Below are 18738 nucleotides of genomic sequence, written 5' to 3' on the forward strand. Positions count from 1 at the left end.
ATGTGGTTAATCCTATGCTAGAGTTGTTGCGAGCAGTCAGTCACTTCATACTACTTTCTTTCTCCTTGAACCGGAGGAGGAGGGCAGTGCTTTACCCCGGGGGACGCTGGTCACCCACACCTCTAGGATAGCGATGGGCCTGGGAGCGGGTGCAGGTACTGCTGTCCACTGACCCCACCCCTCAGAGCTCCCCAAGAGAATCCTGGCCGCTGCTGCTGCTGGGGGCCCTTGGCAGGCACCTCTCCTCTTGGCTGGCGAGGCCACCAGTGACCTGGCTGAGGGCCAGTCATCAGCCTCCTCACTACGCTGGAGTTACTAGTCAGCCTGGGCCTGTGGGCTTGCACCTTAACGATGGAGAGCCAGCACTTCTGGGAGCACCAGCACCCTGCATTTGGAGCATTGCTGTCATAGTTTACACCTGACTCCAGGTAGATGGGTAGCTGGCCTGAGTGATTTCTCCAGAGATGGTAGTCAGAAATGGGGGCACTTTGGTGACCCCACTCCCCGCAAAACCATTGCAGTTGGCTGCTGAGGATAGTGAAAAGTGATAGGGAAGGGTGCCGTGAGCAGGAGCAGATGAAGGGAATGGCACTGGCACTGCCTGCTCTCCAGACGCCAGTCCCCTCTGCTCAGAGGCGGCTGCCTTGCTGCCACTGAAGGTCCGTCCTGAGGAACTCTGGCCCACGCCTGGGCTGGGTTCGGTGGCAGCCAGGGAAAGGCTTGAAGGAACTGCCCCCATGGAGCCTTGAGGATGAACTGGAGGTAAGCAGGCAGGGAAGGGAGAGGGATTGGCATCAGCTCAAGGGGAATCTGCAAAGGGGGCTGGGCACAGCTGAGGTGTGGCCGTCACTTGGGCTCACCTCTCCATTACAGAGCCGTGCCTTCACCCTGCACATACCCAGGGGAGCAGAAGCAGGGAGCGCAGCACCCCTGCTGAGCTCTGACTCACGGGCTCTGGCTCTGCAGCAGAGCCAGGGCCACGCAAAGGACAGCAGGTTACAGTGGAAGGCCGGAGAGAGATTCCGGACAGACACCAGCTGCAGAGGCTCAGGCGGCGGGAGGGGGAGCAAGCAGTGAGGAAAACCATCCTGCCTTGAGCGCAGGAGATTGAGCCGGGAGCACACAGATGTGCCTGAGTCAGCTTCAGTGACCATGGTAACACTGGGTGCTCTGAGAGCTCTGTCACCCACTTCTCAAGGCTCCTCCATGCCATCCCACCCTTGGGACACCTAGAGGACTTCCAACCCTGTGAGAAGTGGAAGAGGTCACTGAGTACCCTCCCTCTGCATGACCATAAAGGAGTCAGGCACCCAGGCATCATGCTTTGAGAGCACATTTAATAAAGAATGCAGAAAGGTCCTGGTGGGCCACTCAGATCCCAGGTGCCGTCTATTCTGGCGGTCATGGGACTGCCGCTCTGATGTCTGCCACACCTTGCACGGTCGGAGCAGCCTCCAGATCCCGGGTGGGGCTCGGGCTCCTGACGGGGTGTCAGGACTGCTCTCTCCAGCCTGTGCCGGATCTGCTGGCACCACTGAGGCCCAGGTCCAGCTGCAAAGGCTCTGGCTCCTCTCGAGGCTGTGGAGGGCCGGGAGGGCAAGCACGCAGCAGAAACGAACTCTGCCGATTCCTTTACTTCAGCGCTCTGGCACCTTTTGCCCCAACAGTCAAGCTTCCCAGGGTTGAAAAAAACTCCTCCATCTCTCTCTGTAGCAGCTGGTTCCTCTTTTCTGCATCTTCCCGTGCCCGCTCCGAGTTCCTCAGCTTTATTTCCAGCATTGTGTACTTTTTCTTTTCTTGGTCTAGTTCTTCTTCTAGCCGTGACATTCGTTTCCTCAGGTCGGCACTACCTTCTTCGAGTCTTAAAAAATGAAAGAAGAAAGACACCATTTTAGACTTGGGCTGAGGTTTGCAAGCGAGCTCCATTGTCGGCAGACACTTGATGGGGTAAAGTAGCTGTTCAGACCTGATACCCAAGGGGAAGGTTGCTGCGAATTCAGACCCGGTGCCAGGTGAGGCTTCACAGACCACATATCCTCACAAGATCTGGGGCTTCACCCCTCAGAGATCCTCCTCTTGGCCTTCTGCACTCAAGGTCAGGGGCCCTCCCTGAGTTCTCACTCAAGTAGAAGACCACTTACCCTCCCGCCTGGCTACCTGGCATAGTGAGGGTTGGACTGCCTACTGGCAGAGAACAGGACTGAGCCCTACAGCGAGAGGGAAGCAGGAAACTGTCCCCTTGTTTGCTCCTCTGCAAGACCCACCGAGCTCCATCCAGACACAGTGACTCACAGGAAACCCCACTCAGGTTGCCACTTCATCTTCCACTCGCTCTCGGCCTTCATACCCCAGCCCAAATGTCTCACCCTCTGGTAAGCTGCTCTTGATCCTCCCCAGCATGTCAGACACTGCTCCTTTTTGCTACCATGGAGTGCACCACAGGCCTTTCATCTTTTCAACCAATGACGCACTCCTCTGAGGCCTCAGGGACAGGCTGTGCCTGGCTCTGGGAACCGACCTGACTACAAGACATAAGCTGGGCAGGACACAAACTGCACTGAGCCCTGAAAACATGCACTGCAGCTACGACGAGCTAAGGAGGCCCACGGCAGGTCACCTGGCACATGACGTGCGGAGCCAACGCCCCTCCTCCCACCCCCGCGAGGCCTGGGCCCTCACCGGTAACTGCTGAAGACAGAGCATGCAGAAGCGCTAAAATCCGGAACAAGACGGGGAGGCCCACTCATTACTGTTACTCAGTATAGTATTGGAAGTCCCAGACCCTGAGTCAGCCAAGAGGCATAAATAAAGGTATTCAGATTGGTAGGGAAGAGGTGAAACCGTCATAGATGCAGAGGACACACACTGCATGCAGAAAACCCACATGACCACAGGAAACCAGTAGGACTGATGAACGAACTCAGCACGGTAGCAATGGAAGATTGCCGGAAGGAAATTGGTTGCATTTCTTTACACTGACAATGAAACAATCCCCTTTAAAACTGCATCAAAAGAACAAGAAACAGACAAAAAACTTAGGAATAAACCTCACCAAGGCAGTGAAAGACTTACGTGCTGAGAACTACAAAACATTAATAACGGAAGTTGAATGGAAACATGATCCCGTCTCTGGGACTGGAAGAATATTGTTAAAATAGCCATGCTACTCAATCTACAGGTCTAATGCAATCCCTATCAAAGTACCCATGACATTTTTCACAGAACAAATAAAATTTATAGGGAACTGTAAAAGATCAGAATTGCGAAAGCAATCCTAAGGAAAAAGAACAAAGCAGGAACCATAACACTCCCAGACTCGAGACAATACTACAAAGCTACAGTAATCAAAATAGCATGGTATTGGCACAAAAACAGATATATGGATCAGTGGAACAGAATAGAGAGCCCAGAAATAAACCCACACACCTATGGTCAACTGATCTTTGAAAAAGGAGGCAAGATATGCAATGGGGAAAAGACAGTCTCTTCAGCATGTGGTTTGGGGAAAGTTGGAAGCTGTGTGCAAATCAACGAAGTTAGAACATACCTTTACACGATACAGAAAAATAAACTCAAAATGGCTAAAAGACCTAAATAATAAGACATGACACCATAAAACTCCTAGAAGAGAACACAGGCAAAACATTCTCTGACACTGTGCCTATGTTTTCTTGGATCAGTCTCCCAAGGCAACAGAAATAAAAGCAAAAATAAACAAATGGAAGCTAATCAAACTTACAGCAAAGGAAACCATAAATGAAAAGAGACTGAGGACTGGGAGACAATATTTGCAAATGATGTGAAATTGAAAAATGGGCAGAAGACCTAAACAGACATTATCCAAAGATGAGGCAGAAAGTGAAAGTCACTCAGTCATCTCCAACTCTTTGTGACCCCACAGACTACAGTCCATGGAATTCTCCAGGCCAGAATATTGGAGTGGGTAGCCTTTCCCTTCTCCAGCAGATCTTCCTGACCCAGGAATCGAACCAGGGTCTCCTGCATTGAAGGCAGATTCTTTACCAATTGAGCTATCAGGGAAGCCCAAAGATGAGGTAACAGATGGCCAATAGGCACGTGAAAAGATGCTGATATCACTAATCCTTAGTGAAATGCAAATCAAAACTACAGTGAAGTATCACCTCACATTAGTCAGAATGGCCACCGTTAAACAGTCTACAGATAATAAATGGTTGAAGAGGATGTGGAGAAAAGGGAACCCTCTTACACTATTGGTGGGAATGTAAGTTGGTATAGCCGCTAAGGAAAACAGTATGGAGGTTCCTCAAAAAACTAAAAATAGGAATTCCCTGGCTGTCCAGTGGTTAGGGGGCTTCGCAGGTGGCACAGGGTAAAGAATGAATTCAGAAGACGCAGGAGACACAGGCTCGATCCCTGGGTTGGGAAGATCCCCCTGGAGTACGAAATGGCAACCCACTCTAGTATTCTTGCCTGAAAAGTTCTGTGGACAGAGGAGCCTGGCAGGTTACAGTCCATGGGGTCGCAAAGAGTTGGACACGACCAATGTGTGTGTGCGTGCATGCATATGCCCGCATATGCGCACACACAGGCACACGCACCAGTAGTTAGGATTCTGCGCTTTCACCACCAAGGGCCTGGGTTCAATCCCTGGTCAGGGAACTAAGATCTCATAAGCCATGTGGCATGGTCAAAATTAAAAAAAAAAAAAAAAAGTATACAAAAAAATAGAGTTGCCATATGATCCAGCCGTCCCACTCCTGGGCATATACCCAAACAAAACTCGTAATTTGAAAGCACACGTGCACCCCTGTGTTCATAGCGGCACTTTTTACAATAGCCGAGACATGGAAATAACCCGAATGTCCATCAACAGATGAACGCATAAAGAAGGTGGTGTGTGTGTGTGTGTATACACACACAGTGTAGTACTACTCAGTCATAAAAAAAGCAGTGCCATTCGCAGCAACATGGATGCATTGAGAGGCTATCATACTAAGTGTAGGAGGCCAGAGAGAGAGAGAGATACCATGTGTTGAATCTCAAATATGACGCAAATGAACTTATCTGAAATGCTCACAGATACAGACGACAGACTTGTAGTTACCAAGGGCGATGAACTTATCTGTGAAATACTCACAGATATAGACGACAGACTTGTAGTTACCAAGGGCGAGGTGAGGGGTGGGGAGGGAGGTGAGGGGGTGGGGGAAGGGTGAGGGGGTGGGGAGGGGGGTGAGGGGGAGGGGGGAAGGTGAGGGGGTGGGGGAGGGAGGGATTCAGAGTTCAGGGTTAGCAGATGCAAACTATATATATATGTGTGTGTGTGTGTGTGTGTGTGTGTATGGATGGATAAACAACAAGGTCCTTTTTATAGTACAGGGAACTATATTTAGTATCCTGGGATAAACCATAATGGAAAAGAATATATTATGTATAATAATATGTATATTAATATGTATGTAATAATGTATAATAATATGTATATTAAAACTGCATCACTTTGTAGAAATTAACAATGCTGTAAATAAATCAGCTATACTTCAATAAAAAAAAAAAAAAACACAGAGAAGGGAAAAAGCCTCCCTTTACCCTAACCTCCCATCTCGGGGGGGACAGTGTCAGAAGGCCACCCCCAAAGTGGGGGCAGCAGGTCCCCCACGAGCCTCTCCATTGCTTCTCCTCCCCTCGGGGCTCCTCCTGCACAGATCCCCCCTAGTGCTCTGGAGAACGCCCTGGGCCACCCTCTTCCTTCCACGCCACTCCTAAAGGGACTGTATCCAGCCTCAGGCTCCAAGCACCACAGGAGTGAGTGGCAGGTTGAGTGACACCCCTCAATCTTCGTCTCCCTCAAGTCCACTCAGAAACTTCATAAGCATCTACAGCCTAACAGACCCACAGCTCCGGCTCCTGCGAGTTCCTGCCCTCCTTTCCCAAGTCACCCTCCTACAGCCCCAGTCTCTTCACTCGAGACCACCTTCTTCCAAAACAAAAATGGTGTCCCTCAAGTCAGCTATTTTTCTCATCCCACATGTTCTGAATCTGGCCACTTGCCCACCTCGACTGCTGCCTCTGGAGTCCGTGCCGCCCACAGGCCTGGCCTGGATCTCCGTGGCCCCTCACTGGGCTTTGCCTGGATCTCCGTGGCCCCTCACTGGGCTTTGCCTGGATCTCCGTGGCCCCTCACTGGGCTTTGCCTGGATCTCCGTGGCCTCCTAACTGGGCTTTGCCTGGATCTCCGTGGCCCCTAGCTGGGCTTTGCCTGGATCTCCGTGGCTGCCTAACTGGGCTTTGTCTGCCTTGTCAAGCGCTCCTGCACACAGCAGCCAGCGCACCTCATCAGTGATGGCAGTCCTCTAGGCCTGCCAGCAGCTTCACATCTCCCTGCGAATAAAATCAAGGCATCACTCCTGGTAAAAGGCCTGGCCCCCTACCCCACCCCCACTACCTCACGCTTTCAGAGCCTGCCTGGACACTCAGCGAACACACAGTGGGTCAAGGATTGAACCCAGAGCCCACCAGACAACAAGACTGCATTTCCCCTGAGAACCCCAGCCCCTGAGAAGGTGAAAGCTTGAGTCACCTCCACAAACAGCCAAGGAGGTGACAGGTTGATTCTGACCCCCTCTGAGGCTGCCCTCGGACAGCATCCGCCAGTAACACACCCGGTGTGCTCTGTAAGCTCAGCTTCGGCAGCCCTCGCCATCCAGTGAATCTGCAGGAGCCCCTGCTGCTCTCTCTGCCTGCTGTGTCCCACCCCGTGCTTACCCTGGGGGTTTCCTCCACAATTTTACACCCTGGGTGTTACTCATGTGGTGTCCTTTCTCATCCTTGTTCACCTCAATCCTATTGGTCTTGGCTCCTATGGAGCCAAGTCCTGGCTCAGATATCACCTACGGTGACCCCACCTACCTCTGATCTCCCCCATGGCAGTGGGCACTGCCCTCATAGCCCCTTTGCTGCCATCTTCCCACCAGGAACACAGAGCCGGCACACACCTGACGCTCCCCAGGTACCCAGGAGACAGCTGCCAGCAGGACAAGAGGGTCAGATGCTGCCATTCCAGCTCCCCGTGGGAATCCCATGCTCAGAAACAGAAGCCTCCACTTTGATGGAAAAAGGAAGCACTCAGAGCCCACTGAAGCCTTCTGCTAGTGGGTGGGACATGGGTTCATAGGTCAGTCAGCTGATGCAAGGCCTGGGGCGAAAGGAGCTAAAGGGTCTGAGATGCTGATGCTCACTATCTAGCGTAGGCTCTGTGTGTGTGACAAGCCGCTTCAGTCGTGTCTGACTCTGCAACCTTCTGGACTGTAGCCCACCAGGCTCCCCTGTCCATTGGCTTCTCCAGGCAAGAATACTGGAGTGGGTTGCCATTCCCTGCTCCAGGGGATCTTCCGGAGCCAGGGATCAAACCCGAGGCTCTTATGTCTGTCTCCTGCATTGGCAGGCAGATTCTTCACCATTAATGCCACCTGGGAAGACCCACAGGCTCTGCTGGTGACTATAACGAGGGAAAAAGCCCTCAGCACGCAGGGGCTGAGAGAACAGAACCAGGGCCCATCAGTGAGCAAGCCTGCACGCCTTAAAGGGTGGCATGGGGCGTCTTCTGTGACCCAGTAGAAGGGAGGGCTTGGCTCAGCAAGGTCAGCTCCCTCTTCAGAGGAAATTGGATTTCCATCCAGATGTCCTCACTCTACATTAGGCCCAACCATGGTCGGTCAGTTAGCCAGGCTGGCCTGGGGCCTGCAGTGCACAGAGGCCCTGCCCCATTCCCAGTTCCTGAACTGTAGGACATACTAGGGGGCCTGCCTCCTCCCTGAGGGCCACATAGGGACCTCCACTCCGAACCTCTCTATCAAAGTACTCTGAGCAGCTCAGACTGAGATTCTGACTCGCTCCTTTATTCAGCTGGCCTCACGGAGTCCTGGCTGCATGCTAGGCCCTCAGTTCCCAAGCTTTCCCAGACAGAGGACCCCCATCCCTCCATTCCCGGCCCTGTCCTAGGGAACCTTCTCCCAGAAAGGCAGCTTCCTGGGGGCTGGCTGCTCTGGGCCCTGCCTCCAGGAGCTATCTTTCCAAGCCAGAGGCTGATTGCCCAGGACCAGTGTCCAGTGAGCTGCTGGCTGCAAGGTCTCTGCCCAGCCTGGGAGTACCAGTCTTGCACTCGCCCAACAGGCTTTTTACCTTTTCACATTCGTCTCATACTCAGTCCTCTGCCGGCACAGCTCTGCTCTGAGCTCTGTGACCAGGCCCTGGAGAACCTCGGTTCGGCGGGCGTGGTCCTGAGCAGGGCTTCCTGGGTCACTGGGCTCGCTGCTGCTGATGCAGGCGCCCACTCCATCCAGGCCATGGTCCAGATCCAGGGATCTGCGCTCTTCACTGCTGCTGAGGACAGGGGAGGGCTCGAGGGCCCCCTCGATGTGCAGGGAGCTGCAGGTGGAGGAGTCGCTGGCCCGGCATGCTGTGCAGCTGCTGACCGAGCCCTGAGCCGAGGCCTCACAGGAGGAGGCCCCAGACCAGGGCAGGCTGGCCACACTGGGTGTGCTGGGAAAGCAGCTCTGCGGGGGCACATTGTCGTAGGTGGAGAGTCTCTGCTCGGAGCCCGAGTCCTTGAGCCGGTCTCCTGATGAGGCCCGGCGGTGGCCTCGCAGGGAGGACAGTCCATTCATGAGCCAGTTCCCTCCGGAGGAGATGATGGGGACCTCCAGGGATGAGGTGCCCACCTTCGGACTCCCCGACCGGGACCCTGACTGCCGGAAGGAAGACCTCCAGTTGGGCAGAGTCTGCACCTTCTTCCCAGGGCTGGTGGCAGCAGGGCTGCATCGGCTCCCCAGGCCCGTGGGAGAGGTTCTAGAAAGTGCCGCCACGGCAGCCCCATCCAGAGAAGAGGTCCTGTGTGAGGGCAGGCAGGGGGCGCTGGGGCTGCCGGGCTCTGCCTGGTCGTCCCTGGTGACCTCCTCGGAGCCCCACCCCACGGTGCACGGTGGGCCCCCGCGTGGGGAGGCTGGCCCCTCCGTGGTCCTCGAAGTGAAGAGCTGGCTGTGTTTGCGGATCAGGATGGTCATCAGGTGCTGGACCAGAGAAGTGCCTGCCAAGAAGAAGGAATAAGAAAAGGCTGACTGGGAATGCCTCCAGTCCAGTTTCTCCAGACCAGTCAGCAGGCTGCAGCTCGGACCCAGGGCGCCCAGCTCTGCCAGTAGCCTCAAACCAGGCTACTCCTTAAGTGTGGACTCAACAAGAGCTCGCCATCTTCCGCTCCGAAGGTAAGGATGGCCACCACACTTTCCAAATTCAGACAGGGACAGAAGGACCATACCCAACATCCCCTCCTCCATGTGGGGTCTGGAGCACAGAAAGGCACTCAGCCTTCACGCCCATTCCAACCAGCTGGCAGAGTGGGGAGCAGACACAGTGCTGGTTGAGGCTGTGGGCTGAGCCGAGGGCAGGCTGGGGCTGGAGACCAGGACCTAGGTGCCAGGGCCCTCCTGGCTGCCCCATCTGCTGCCCACAGTGGCCATGCCTGCCTGTCCACTCTGGGGGCACAGGGCTCTGGGACACAGAATTGAGATGTCTTATGGGTGCATGTGGGCACACAGACCCAGCTTCGTACACATACACAACCTCATACAGACTCACACACACATACAATCTCATACACAGCCCCATACACACACATGTAGAACCCCAGACACAACCCCACGCTGCTGCTGCTGCGTCGCTTCAGTCGTGTCCGACTCTGTGCGACCCCAGAGACGGCAGCCCACCAGGCTCCCCCGTCCCTGGGATTCTCCAGGCAAGAACACTGGAGTGGGTTGCCATTTCCTTCTCCAGTGCATGAAGGTGAAAAGTGAAAGTGAAGTCGCTCAGTCATGTCAGACTCTTCGTGACCCCATGGACTGCAGCCCACCAGGCTCCTCCATCCATGGGGTTTTCCAGGCAAGAGTACTAGAGTGGGATCCCATTCCTTCTCCACACAAACCCATACACATACATATAAAACCCCAGACACAGAGTCACACACACAACCCCATACACAGTCACACACATACACAACCCCATACACAGTCACACATATACACAACCCCATACACAGTCACACATATACACAACCCCCTACAGAGTCACTCACACACAACCTCATACACAAAGTCACACATGTACACGACCCCATACATAGTCACACACATACACAACCCCATACACAGAGTCACACACACACACAACCTCAAACACAATCCTATACACACACATATAAAACCCCAGACACACAGTCACACATATACCCATACAGTCACACATACACAACCCCATAGTCACACACATACACAACCCATACACAGTCACACACATACACGACCCCATACACAGAGTCACACACATACACAACCCCATAGACACACATATAAAATCCCAGACACATAATCACATATATACCCATACAGTCATACACACAACCCCATACAGAGTCACTCACACACAACCTCATACACAGTCACACATACACAACCCCATACACAGAGTCACACACATATACAACCCCATACACAGAGTCAAACACACACACAGCCCCATACACGGAGTCACATATCCACAATCCCATACACAGAATCACACACACACAACCCCATACACAGAGTCACACACATATACAATCTCATTCACAGAGTCACACACACATACAACCCCATACACAGTCACACACATACACAGCCCCATACAAAGAGTCACACATACACAACCCCATACACAATCACACACAAATGCACATAGCCACCCCCCTAACATGAACAACCCCCCCCACAAGCACATGCTTCCTCTTCCCCAGGCCACAGCCCCTGAGACACAGCCTGTACCATATGGGGGACTCAGTTCCTGAGGCTGTGGGTGGAGAGAGGGGTCCGTGACAAAGGCAGGCTTTGCAGAGGGACCAAGGCATCTACCCTCCTGTTATCCTCCACCAAAGACCAGAGACAGGGGGAGGCTTCTGTGTGATGAGGAAGGGCAAGTGCTTCTACTCCCACTAGAAGTAATGAGAGTCATGGGGAACAGTAAGTTAACAATCTTTAGTAGGTGAAGCAAGAACCTGGCAGTTCAGCAGGGTGAGCATTTGCCCTCAGGCACCTGTGCAGCCAGGCAGATGGGAGCTCTGGGGAGACTGCCAGTCAGGCCAAGGGAGTGTTGGGACAGGGAAAGCTCTGCAGCCCACCCCTCACCCCTGCACCTCCCCTAGTTCATGTTCCACAGGAATGGCCACTCTGCCCTCAGCCTGCCTCGTGCCAGGGCAGCAGGCTCCAGCTGGCGTCAGGCAGGTTCTGCGTGCGTTCTGCCAGCCTCTCCGCTCCTTGGCTTGACCGGCTGCGGGTTTCCTGTGAGCAGCCAGACTCTCACACTAGAGAGGATGGTCTTCCTATGGGGCCTCCAAGCAGTGCGCTCCTTTCCAGGCCAGCCTGCACCTGTGTGCCCTCTGAAAAGTCAGACTAACAGAGTCACCGCACCTCTTGCGGCCTGTCTCCTCATCTGTCACGTGGGGGCAGTAACCGGGGGCTTCTTGTGAGGACTGAAACGCGGTGGTAGAAGTAAAGCACTCGGCAGAGGCCCTGACGTGTGCAAAGCGGCTGCTGTTGCTCTATTATTTAAAATCTTTTTAGTATGACTGTTCATTACAGAACATAATATCCCTAGGGTTTGCTGAGCTCTAACATCCAGAAGAAGCCTGTGACAATTATTTAATAGAAAATTACTTCAGTAATTTTCAAAAACATTTGTGTGTAATTTTGTTTTATTTTATTTTTTAACTTTACAATATTGTATTGGTTTTGCCATATATCAAAATGAATCCGCCATAGGTATACATGTGTTCCCCATCCTGAACCCTCCTCCCTCCTCCCTCATTTGTGTATATTTAAGGGCAAGGGCACTGACCTTTTCCACCCCACCTCCACCCCCTCAGCCGCTCCCATCATTCTAACTGCACCTTATGACCCCATCCACAGGGCAAAGTTCCTTTTCCTTTTAGAGCTGACCCCATGGGGGAAGAGGGGCTGCAGAAGGCAGTGAGGAGGTCCAGAGAGGCTGCTTCCAAGTGCCCAGGGCTGGGGCCACCCCTCCTGCTGGCCTGCTGTGAGGGTTCTGAGGACTTGCCCAGGACCGACGTGAGCCCAGAGCAACCAGCACCACCACATACACCCCCCACCGTTACCTTCCATAATGGTCACTGGGTCTTCTCTCTGCGGCCGAAGTATATTAGGCCCAAAAACAGTTGCCAGGTTCTGGACGCTCATCTTGTTGACATCTGAGTGGGACTGAACTTCATCCAGAAACCTACAAAGTAAGGAAGAGACAGTTGGCAGAGAAGCAAATCCTGACTCCAGATCTGCTGGGAGCTGCCTGGCCCCCGTGCTCAGCTGTGCCCCTCTTTCCACAGCTACCGGGCACAGTCAGCTGCCCCTGCCAGGCTCAGAAGAAAGCAGAGCTTCCCTGAGATCCGGAGGGCCATCAGAAGTAAAGGCCACTGGAACCAGGGCCTGTTGTTGGTGTGGAAGGACAGAACTCCCCACCTGCAGTGGGCGCAGCTGCCTAGAAAGGCTCAGACCCCCAGATGCCGGGCTGGGTGAAGGCTCACCCTACCTGTCCTCTCCTGGCACCCTGAGCCTAGGTCACTGTCAGGAAGCAGACCCACGGGGAGGGATGGTGAGAGGCACCCAGGTGAAGCAGAAGGAACAAAGGCCATCCCGCTTTCCTTCAGGAATGGTGTACTCAGGACTGTATAACACTGACTGCTCCGACCAGGACTATAATAAGCTCTGTAAGTGCAGAGACTTCTTTTATATCCCCCACTGGCTTGACAGATGTGTGGGGGGCCCCCCGACCCCTGTGAAAGGCATACGGAGCCAGACCGCAGGAGAGGGAAGCCCCACCCCGAGTCACTTACTTGCAGATATATCTGAGCAGGTTGTAATTGACCAGGGGAAGGCTGCTCACTTGCTTAGCCAACTCCAGAGTCCCCTTGGGATTGAGAGAGAAAAAACAGCATTTCAAAGATCAGCAGGGAGGCCCCAGGCCTTCTCTTGCTGGAGGGAGGCGGGAAGAGGAGGGGTGGGAATCTGAGTCCAGACCTCCAGCCACAGCCCAGGGGCCTGGCCGCCAGTGACCAGAGGGCACCACCAGTTTCATCCCCATGGCTGGTGACCTCTGGGGGAAGAGATTTACTTTCGAGATGCTGTTGTGAGGGATGTGCCTCTGCAGAGCCACAGAGGAATGTCAGGGCCAGCGCTCAGCTCACTTATCGAGGCACAAATATTTGCTAGATAAAGACCCCTCATCTCCCACACAGCCACAGGGAGGGCAAACAGTTCTTCCCCAGCTGGAGCCAACCAGGGCTGCAGGCGGGGGGCTCTGTCCTGGGGGCAGTCTCAAATTCTTTTGGGAGGAGGCAGGATAGAAATAGATGAAAAGTCTGGTTGTTTCTGAATCCCAAGGCCGGCCTGGGTAGCCCGAGTTAGATGTGGGAGGAGGTGATGGAGCAGGAGTGCCCACTGAGTGGTGGTCCAGCCCGGGCACGCTGTACTCAAGAGCATGGCTGGAACACAGCCTGCTTCAGGAGGACACTGTACTCAAGAGCATGCCTGGAACACAGCCTGCTTCAGGAGGTACCTGTCCCTCCAAGAGATGGAGGGCTGCACACACGGAGGGGATGCCCCAGGCATCCCACCCCAGAGTACCCTCCCTCCTAGTGGGGAAATATGCTAGCCCTTCCCAGATTAGGAGCTTCTAGGCCTGGCCCCCGCCCCCAACAAAGCAGGCTACAGGATCTATGTACCATGGAAAGTCACGAAAAGTCCTGTATCCACGACCTCCCCCCGCCACCACCTAGCAGGCCCACTCCCCCAGCATGGGTCCCCATGAGCCACTAACCTCCCCCTCGTCCTTGGTGAGCAGCTGGGCGCAGTTAAGGAAGTCCTCGTACCTGGCGAAGGGGACCACAGGCTCGGGGAGCTCCCGCAGGTAGAGCTTCAGCAGTGAGGCCACCGTGTGCACGTCTGTTGTGCTGCAGACGGAGGGACACCCGTGAGGCTGGGCCCCGGAGGACCGCGGGGTGGCCAGCACCTCGCCCACCCCCTCAGGACCCGTGAGGCTGGGCCCCAGAGGACCGCGGGGTGGCCAGCACCTCGCCCACCCCCTCAGGACCCGTGAGGCTGGGCACCAGAGGACTGCGGGGTGGCCAGCACCTCGCCCACCCCCTCAGGACCCGTGAGGCTGGGCACCAGAGGACTGCGGGGTGGCCAGCACCTCGCCCACCCCCTCAGGGGCGGTCTCTGCTCCCACATCCGTGTATGTGTATGCATGCACACACACACTGACGACCGGCCAAGGAATAGACGGGTGTGAAGGGCCACCTTCCACTGGCCTGGTGCCTGCCCCAGGGTACTCTGGGGTCGTGGAGCCAAGGGCACAGGAGCCAGGGGCACAGCTGTCCTTTGGCCCAAGTCTGAGCCTGCTCCTCTGCCCAGGATCACCCTCTAGTGGAAGCAGGAGGACTGTGTCAAACATGCCCACCAAGCAGGGCTGTCAAGCCCCTTGGAAAAGGGCAGCTGTCCTTGGGCACCTAGCTAGGCAAGTCAGAGGTCAGCACCTCTCCCCAGCTTCTGGGCTCCTATTCACACTACAGATGCCCCATCTCCAGTGCCCCGGAGCCCCATATGTCCATTCCCAGGCATCAGTCTTTGCTTGCAGCTCGGAGCTGCCCAGGCTGCAGTGGGCCCTGTAGAGGATGGTGGCCCTGGGCCTGTTTGGATTCTGGGCTCAGGTCCTGGGCTGCAGTCCTGGTACCTCCTCCAAGCTTGCCTTCCAGGCTGGGTGGGCCCCAGGTGTTTCGTCTGCTTTTCTGGATCTGCATGTCCCTCATGGGAGGTGTTCAGGAAAGATGGGCCTCAGGCCAAAAGTGGCTGTGCCATTAAGGCGCCTCCTGGCCTGCTGTCCATCTCATCACTGAGATGAGCCCTGGGGTCCCTTCCACGCTGGCATTTGGAATTCTGGGGTTCCATAGGGCCACATGCACCTCGAATTTGCATCCCCAGAGCCCCTCCCTGCCTCAGGACTGGTGGCTCTTGATGGCTCTTGGTCTGGCTAACTGAGCAGCCCTCATCCCTGCCCCCACCTCCCCTCTCCAGCCAAGCACGCGGCCGCCCTCACCCTTCTCTGCCTTCTCCCAGCCACTCCTCTGCTGACACCCCCATTTCCTGGAAGCCTATGTCCCCAATGGGTACCCAGCCTTGAGCCCGAGCCACCTTCCACCTGGGGACCCCATGAGTTCACTGCCAGCCACTGCATGAGCAGGAACCCCAGGAAGATGGGGGTAGGGATGGGAAGCTAGGAGGATGAGCAGCTTGCCTTTGGACAAGGGCCAGCCCCTTGTGGGGAAGGTGAAGCATTTCTGATCTGGGCAAGCAGACTCAGAGGGCGGCCCCTCTGGGCTGCAGACCTTGTGGCCGACCCTGAAACTTCCGGCATCCCTGCCCAAAGCCCCATCCCGACTCCTCCTGGCTGCCCGGGGTTACAGTGCTCCTGGTCCCGGGAGCTCGGCTCAGCCCTGACTGCCCCATCTTTCCACCCTCCCCATAAATTCACTTCCTCTCTTTCTCCCCACTCCACACTGTTGGCCTGTGCCCACTTGGGGCAGACCATCTCTGGGAAATGGCGATCAGACCCACACTCCACATCTGAAAAAGATAGACTCTCCTGGCTGCGGTGATGGTCTGGGCAGATGCTGGAGGGGCTGGCGGTGTTCTGCCCTGAGAGGAAAAGACCTGAAAATGCCAGGGCTGCCAGCAGAAACCTGTGGGCCTATCCTGCAAGGGGTGGGGGCTTGTCTGCCCCAGGAGAGGGCGGATCTGAGAAGCGGCAGAAGCTCCACGGGGTCCAGGGTTGGCTGGCTGCCTGCAGAAAGAGCTTTCTACGAACAACTACCCCATAATGGGGGTTTCGTCAGAGAGAAGAGGCCCCCAAACAGTCACCTCTCCCTGCTCTTAGCCCCTGGGCTCTCAGTGAGGCTGACTCTGTCCCAGGGTGGACCCTAGGACCCAGTAAGCCCCAGTGTTGGGTAGTCTGGGTGCTGGGCGAGGACGGGTGGAGGAGACTCACTCTCCTGCCCCCGAAACTTGTGGGGATGTGCATCTCAGTACTGGCACCTAAGGAGCCAGGGGGTGGGGAATGGGTCACCCTGAGACAGCGGAGCCAAGAGACGGACGTGGGCTTATGAGGGGCATCTCCACAGTGGATAGAGCCCGCATGGAAGTAGCAGGATCTACCCGTGTGGGAGACCCAGGGCTGCTACACTGGTTCTATGCCCCACACTCCGCCCATCAGGAGGGCTGGCTGGGCACGTGTGTACCAGTGTGGGGCTTCACCCTACCCTCCATCCTGCACCCAGGCCTCTCTGCTGGCATCCTGAGAGGAGACTCTGCAGGGGCGCTGGACAGGCGGCCCTATCTGCATCTCCTCCCAGTCCTGCACCCAGGCCTCTCAGCTGGCATCCTGAGAGGAGACTCTGCAGGGGCGCTGGACAGGCGGCCCTATCTACATCTCCTCCCAGTCCTGCACCCAGGCCTCTCAGCTGGCATCCTGAGAGGAGACTCTGCAGGGTGATGGACAGGCGGCCCTATCTGCATCTCCTCCCAGGAGCTCACCTGTCAAACCGTGGCTTCTCCCCACAGTCAAAGGAATCCTGCAGGTCCCTCACCAGGTTGGCCTGGCCGGGCATGCGGAAGAGGCCCTCCTCGCTGAGCCCGCGCTCCCGGATGAAGTCCACACACTGCTCCACCAGCAGCGGTGCCAGGCGTGGGCCATACTTCCGCTCGTGGTGGACTGTGTCCTCCAGGCGCTGCCCAAAGATCCCTGGGCACAGAGAGGAGCTGGTCACACCCTCAGCTAGCTGACGCAACAGTGGGGAGGACGCTGGGGACAACAGAGGGCAGGGAGTGCTGTCAGGGCCCAGGATGGCGCCCCTGCCCCCGCCCCGAGGAAGCAGATCAGAAACTGGAAGGGCAGGCACCAGGCGGTTGGGACAGGGCAGAAGGGCATATCGGGCAGCAGCCTAGCCTGGCCTGTGGAGCCTGTCCAAGCGTGAGGACCCTTTGGGCCCTCGGGAAGCATGCATTACACATTTTATTTATTGGTTTATAGATGCAACACTAACTTTCAAATGGCAGTGGCTTGCATTTAAACACCTAACACCTTGGGCACCAAAAGATGCACTCCAGAATGTTCTTAGTGGCACCCTCTGCAATCTCTCTGAATGAGAAACCAGCTAATGCCCATAAGTGGCAGAATGAGCGGGAGCATCATGGTCTGCTCATGCCATGGAGCACAGGGCAGCAATGAGCACCGCCGAGGCACAAGCAACAAGACAGGACAGATAATGTGAGAGCAGAACCACGAGCCAACACTGGAGATCATCAGGGAGACGGGAGTCGAAACTCTCACACCCGTGAGGATCCTGCCATCCAAAAAGTGGAACACAACCCGCGCTGGTGAGGGTGTCAAGAAACCGAGTGCCTGTGCCCTGTTCATGGGGATGGAAGCTGGCGCAGCCACTGTGGAAAACAGTGCGGAAGCACCTCGAACAATTAAAAGCAGAATTACTGTACGACCCAGCAATTCCGCTTCTGGGCATATCCCCCAAAACTGAAAGCAGAGACTCGAGCAGATACACAAGCACCCATGTTCACAGTAGTATTATTCACAATACCCCAACGGTGGAAGCAAACCGAGGGTCCACGGATGGACAGATGGATAAACACGATGTGATGCACATATACAGCATAATATTATTCAGCCACAAGAAGAAGGAAATTCTGACAAACGCCATAACATGGGCAGACCTTGAGGACATTTTGCCAGGTGAAATAAGCCCGTCCACTGAAACACCAGTACCGCATGATTCCACATGAGACACTTAGCATAAGCAAATTCAGAGAGATGGAAAGTAGAAAGCTGGTCGCCAGGGGCTGGAGGACAGCAGAATGGAGAGTTATTGTTTAATGGGTAGAGTGTCTATTTTTGTGCATTGTGTTAGAGACTGTTCTAATTTCATTCTTTTACATATAGTTGTTCAATTTTCCAGCACCGCTTACTGAAGAGACTATCTTTTTTTTTTCACTGTATATTCTTGCCTCCTCTGTCATAGATTAATTGGCCACAGGCATGTGAGTTTATTTCTGGGTTTTCTCTCCCGTTCTTTTGATCTATATTTCTGTTTTTATGCCAGTACTATACTGTTTTGACCGAGAAGGCAATGGCACCCCACTCCAGTACTCTTGCCTGGAAAACCCCATGGATGGAGGAGCGTGGTAGGCTGCAGTCCATGGGGTCGCTAGGAGTCAGACGTGACTGAGCGACTTCACTTTCACTTTTCACTTTCATGCATTGGAGAAGGCAATGGCAACCCACTCCAGTGTTCTTGCCTGGAGAATCCCAGGGACGGAGGAGCCTGGTGGGCTGCCGTCTATGGGGTCGCACAGAGTCGGACATGACTGAAGTGACTTAACAGCAGCATACTGTTCTGATTACTATAGTTTATAGTGTAGTCTGAAGTCAGGAAGTCTGATTCCTCCAGCTCTGTTTTTCTTTCTCAAGATTGCTTTGGCTAGTCATGGTCTTTTGTGTCTCCATACACATTTTAAGATTTTTTTGGTTCTAGTTCTATTAAAAAAAATGCCATGGGTAATTTGAAAGGGATTGCATTAAATCTATAGATTGCCT

At 54.8% G+C, this 18738-nt stretch overlaps 1 protein-coding gene across 8 annotated transcripts in view; it reads right to left on the reverse strand.

Annotated features, from left to right (window-relative positions):
- Positions 1-1320: 1320 nt before the first annotated feature.
- The window catches only part of ARHGAP22 (Rho GTPase activating protein 22), a 179542-nt gene continuing 162124 nt past the window's right edge, over positions 1321-18738 (reverse strand). For 5 of the 8 annotated variants that reach the window (XM_024986883.2, XM_024986882.2, XM_024986884.2 and 2 more), the window contains 6 exons: positions 16665-16932; positions 13894-14026; positions 12911-12984; positions 12179-12300; positions 8164-9067; positions 1321-1861 (listed from right to left, as the gene is read on the reverse strand). In XM_024986883.2, coding sequence (XP_024842651.1) covers positions 1633-1861; positions 8164-9067; positions 12179-12300; positions 12911-12984; positions 13894-14026; positions 16665-16932 — 1730 coding nt within the window. In that variant the 3' untranslated portion in view covers positions 1321-1632. The remainder of the gene's footprint in view (positions 1862-8163; positions 9068-12178; positions 12301-12910; positions 12985-13893; positions 14027-16664; positions 16933-18738) is intronic. The other 3 variants (XM_059882715.1, XM_059882714.1, XM_024986886.2) reach the window with 1 other exon arrangement.

Source organism: Bos taurus, chromosome 28, assembly GCF_002263795.3.
Source record: "Bos taurus isolate L1 Dominette 01449 registration number 42190680 breed Hereford chromosome 28, ARS-UCD2.0, whole genome shotgun sequence".
Classification (NCBI taxonomy): domain Eukaryota; kingdom Metazoa; phylum Chordata; class Mammalia; order Artiodactyla; family Bovidae; genus Bos; species Bos taurus.